Below are 4208 nucleotides of genomic sequence, written 5' to 3' on the forward strand. Positions count from 1 at the left end.
AAAAAAAAAAAAAAAAAAAGAAAAGAAAAGAAACTGTACATTGTTAATCTGGGGTTTTGTTTTGTTTAACGTGTTTAAGAAAATCTCATAAACCCAGGCCGGGCTGAGGCTCCCTGTGCAGGCAGGAAGCTGGGTCCTCCAACTCCTGAGCATCCTGCCTCAACCATCCAAGTGCTGGGCTTACACACATGTTCTACCACACCCAGGTCATGTGGTGCTGGGGAGCAAATGAGGAGCACTAGGCTAGTCGAGTCCTCTACTACTGAGCCGAATCCCCAGCCAGGAAACTTTTTTTGTTTTTTGAGACAGGTCTCACTTTGTAGCCAAGGCTGGTCTAGAACTCACAGCAGTCCCGATTCTGAGTTTACAGGGCTAACCTCCACACCCAGTTCAAGGAACTGGTTCTATAGTGTCCCCAAGGTGCTTCCTGGGGTACAAAATGGGGTAGAGGCTACTTACTCTTCCCTGGAGAGAATGCACAAGCTACTGCCAAGCCTCAGGTCCTGATCCCGTCTCTATTTTTTTTAACGTGTATGTATGTGTATTCATATGTAAGTATATGTATATTTGTGTATGTACAGGCATGCATGTGTGCTCGAGTACACATGCACACACCTGCCCATGAGTATAAAGAACCAGGGTTGACACCAGACTTCTCCCTCAGTTGACCCTTATATCGAGGCAGGGTCTCAAGTGAGCCCAGAGCTCTCGTAGTCACCTAATGTAGGTAGCCAGCGTGACCTGGTGAATTCCCTGAGTCCTTCTCTTGTGTACTGGGATCACAGACTGGCTGTCATGCCACTCAGCATTTATGTGGGAGCTGTGGACCCGCGCTTCAGGTGTCCCTCCTACATAGCAAGCCCTTCACCCACGGATCCATCTCCCCAGGCTCCTTCATGATCCTCTAATGGGTGGCGGAAAAGCTTTTGTGATACGCTGCTTACACTTGCCTCCCTGGAAACCTAGGTTCCCATCTCTGTGTTCTGGCTGCGGTCAATGACCTTCCTGGCTGACTGCGGCTGGTTGCATTGACTCCCAGGGTGAGTAGGATCCTGTAGTGTGGTCTCTAGGTCCAGGCACTTCATACTGACCGAATCATAAACAGACAGTTGAGACTTGGTATCAGACAGTGTTGTCTTTTTTGTTGTTTTTTTTCGAGACAGGGTTTCTCTGTGTAGCCTTGGCTGTCCTGGAACTCACTCTGTAGACCACAGTGACCTTGAACTCAGAAATCCGCCTGCCTCCGCCTCCCAAGTGCTGGGATTAAAGGCGTGCACCAGCCGGGCGGTGGTGGCGCACGCCTTTAATCCTAGCACTTGGGAGGCGGAGGCAGGCGGATTTCCGAGTTCGAGGCCAGCCTGGTCTACATAGTGAGTACCAGGACAGCCGGGGTTACAGAGAGAAACCCTGTCTCGAAAAACCAAAAAAAAAAAAAGAAATAAAGGCGTGCACCACCACGGCCTGGCTACAGTGTTGCCTTTTAAAAGATCCGGATTAGCTGTGCGTGGGAAAGCTCCCCATGAGGAAAGTAAAGAATCCCTGAGGCATGGGGACACACACATGCACACACCTGTAATCCCAGCCCTTGTGAGGCCTACGTAGCAAGTTCCTTCTCCCAACGAACAGATAAAAAAGCCATAGTGAGAAGTTAGATGAGTTGCCAGAGGCGAACACCTCCAGCCTAATGCTTGAGAGGATGAAGCAGGAAGATGAAGGAGCTCCAGGCTAGCCTCGGCTACATAGTGAGTTCCAAGATCTTGTGGAACACATGAGCCCTTGTCTCAATAACAGCAGAAAGAAGTTAGATACACCCCGATCATAAGTCTCCATGTGATGGCTGTCGTCAGGGCTGCCTCAGGCCCTGGCCCCTGCAGGTCAAATAGGAGAACTTCTAAACCAACTCCGGTGTCCACTGTCATCTCATCATTGCCCTTAGAGCCTTTACTCAATCCCACAGACATCCACACACATGGTTCTCACCGCTGGGCAGATGCTCAGCCACTCTGGATCAAGGCTTGCTCCTTGGTTGGTGTGAGGGGCAGAGGCCACCCCCACCCCCATCTCCATCGGGATGGGTATTCCTAGATTTCCCTACTAACTCAATCTCCCCTTCATTGGTATCCTTTTTTTTTTCTTCTCCTTCTTCTTCTCTGTAGCAAACTCTGAAGTCAGTGGGGTTCAAGCTAGAACGCTCCCTCTGAGGCACCCCTTCCTAGAGCCCAGCCACTAGGGTGACTTTGTGTGATTTGTGGTGAAGCTGGAGCATAGGGTCATATGTACCTCATTCCAAAGAGGTGCTGTTGTGGGAGTTGTTAGGGTCAGGCAGATCCAGACACGGGACACCAAACAGCAGAAAGATTTGTTCGTGTGGCCACTCTAGGAGAAATAAGTCCTATAACACCCCATCTTGCTACACCCCACCCCAGTCCATCCTCCGTATCCTAATATGGAAAGCTAGATATGCTCTAGCAGTCCAGGTAACGATGTGTCCCCACTGCAGTCTCTCCAGCGGGTGCTGTGAGGCATAGTCAGCACTCAGTGACATCTCTTCCTGCGAGACAAGTGCCCAGCCTGGCTCTCGGGGATACCGGGTTTGTTTGGCCTTCCTTTTTTTCCTAGCATGAGATTTCTAGGGAAATTCCATGTCCTTAGGTTCTATTGTCTCAATAGTTTGCCAGCCAAAGGGAGGGGCCTAAGTGTCTCTTTAGAATGTCTTCATTCGGGGCTGGAGGGGTGGTTCAGGGGTTTAGCCCACTTATAGAGGATCCAAGTTTAGATGCGAGGACCCACATGGGGCGACTCAACTGCCTGTAACTCCAGCTCCAGGGCGTCTCATGCCAAAAGGTGTTCCAGGACAACCAGGGCTACACAGAGAAACCCTGTCTTGGAAAAAAAAACAAAACAGACAGACAGACAGAAGTATCTTCATTCCTGTCAGGACAATAGATTGGACTGAGCCTCCAGCCGGACTTGTGTTACCTGCTGTTCACACAGCTGAGTGTCATTTCCTGCTGTGTCTCCCAGGAGGTCAGTGACTCCCATGAGTCCCTGCTTCCCCTCTGGCTCATGGTTCTGTGCTTCCCTTTTCCAGGGTTTGATTTCCAACATGACCCTCAACTCCACTGTCCTCACCAACTGGACAGTCTTTCCACTGGACACTGACGCCATGGTGCACAGCCATCTTGGGAGCTGGGAGGCCAGTGATGAGGGCCACCATGGTGGGCAGTCGACCTTCAATTCGACTTTCATTCTCCCAACCTTCTATGTGGGCAACTTCTCCATCCCCTCGGGCATCCCAGACCTGCCACAGGACACCTTCATCCAGTTTCCTGGATGGGCCAAGGTACGTGTCTTCATGAAAAGCCTCAAGCATATGATTTGGTTCTTAGTATGTGAGAAGGAATCAGAAGGCTGCTAGTAAGGTGCTGTGTGATGTGGGGAGGGTTTCCTGCTGGGCCACTCATGCAGAAACAAGACTGTGGCAGATCTTCAGGGGCCCAGTGTCCAGGTTGGAGGTGTCCTTCTCTGCCCCATTTTCCTTGACAACTTTCTTCAGTGAATGATACCTCACTGGCTTCCTCCAGGAAGGGCCTATTTATTCATTTTTGTTTTGTTTTGTTTTTTGTTTTCTCGAGGCAGGGTTTCTCTGTGTAGCCCTGGCTGTCCTGGAACTCATTCTGTAGACCAGGCTGGCCTCGAACTCAGAAATCCGCCTGCCTCTGCCTCCTGAGTGCTGGGATTAAAGGTGTGCGCCACCACCGTCTGGCTATTCATTTTTATTACATTTATTTGTTGTGTGTATTCAAATGTGAGTTCTCTTGTACCTGCCAAGGTAAACATGGAGGTCAGAGCCATGAGAATCAGCTTTCTTCCTCTATCCTGTGGGTCCTGGGAATCGAACTCGGGTCATTCAGCTTGTTAGCAAGCACCCTCAGCCGTGGAGTCATCCCCCCATCCCCAGGGCCTCTTTACATGCTGCTTATGGAGGGAACAATTTTTTGTCTGCATAGGATTTCATGTAGCCCAGGCTAGCCTTGAATTTGCTATATAGCCAAGAATGACCCTGAACTTCTGATGCTCCTAACTCTGCTTCAGGTACATACCATCAGGACTGACTTTAAAATGTTTCCTTTCCTTTTCCTTTTTCCTTCTTTCTTCCCTTCTTTCTTTCTTTTCTTTTCTTTCTTTTTTTTCTTTTTCTTTTTTTT

At 49.6% G+C, this 4208-nt stretch overlaps 1 protein-coding gene across 2 annotated transcripts in view; it reads left to right on the top strand.

Moving 5' to 3' along the window:
• Glb1 (galactosidase beta 1) overlaps positions 1-4208 on the top strand; it is a 78430-nt gene that overhangs the window by 63501 nt on the left and 10721 nt on the right. For both annotated transcript variants that reach the window (XM_031343561.1, XM_031343562.1), the window contains exon 15: positions 3092-3343. In XM_031343561.1, the coding sequence (XP_031199421.1) occupies positions 3092-3343 (252 nt within the window). The remainder of the gene's footprint in view (positions 1-3091; positions 3344-4208) is intronic.

Source organism: Mastomys coucha, unplaced genomic scaffold (genome assembly GCF_008632895.1).
Source record: "Mastomys coucha isolate ucsf_1 unplaced genomic scaffold, UCSF_Mcou_1 pScaffold23, whole genome shotgun sequence".
Lineage (NCBI taxonomy): Eukaryota > Metazoa > Chordata > Mammalia > Rodentia > Muridae > Mastomys > Mastomys coucha.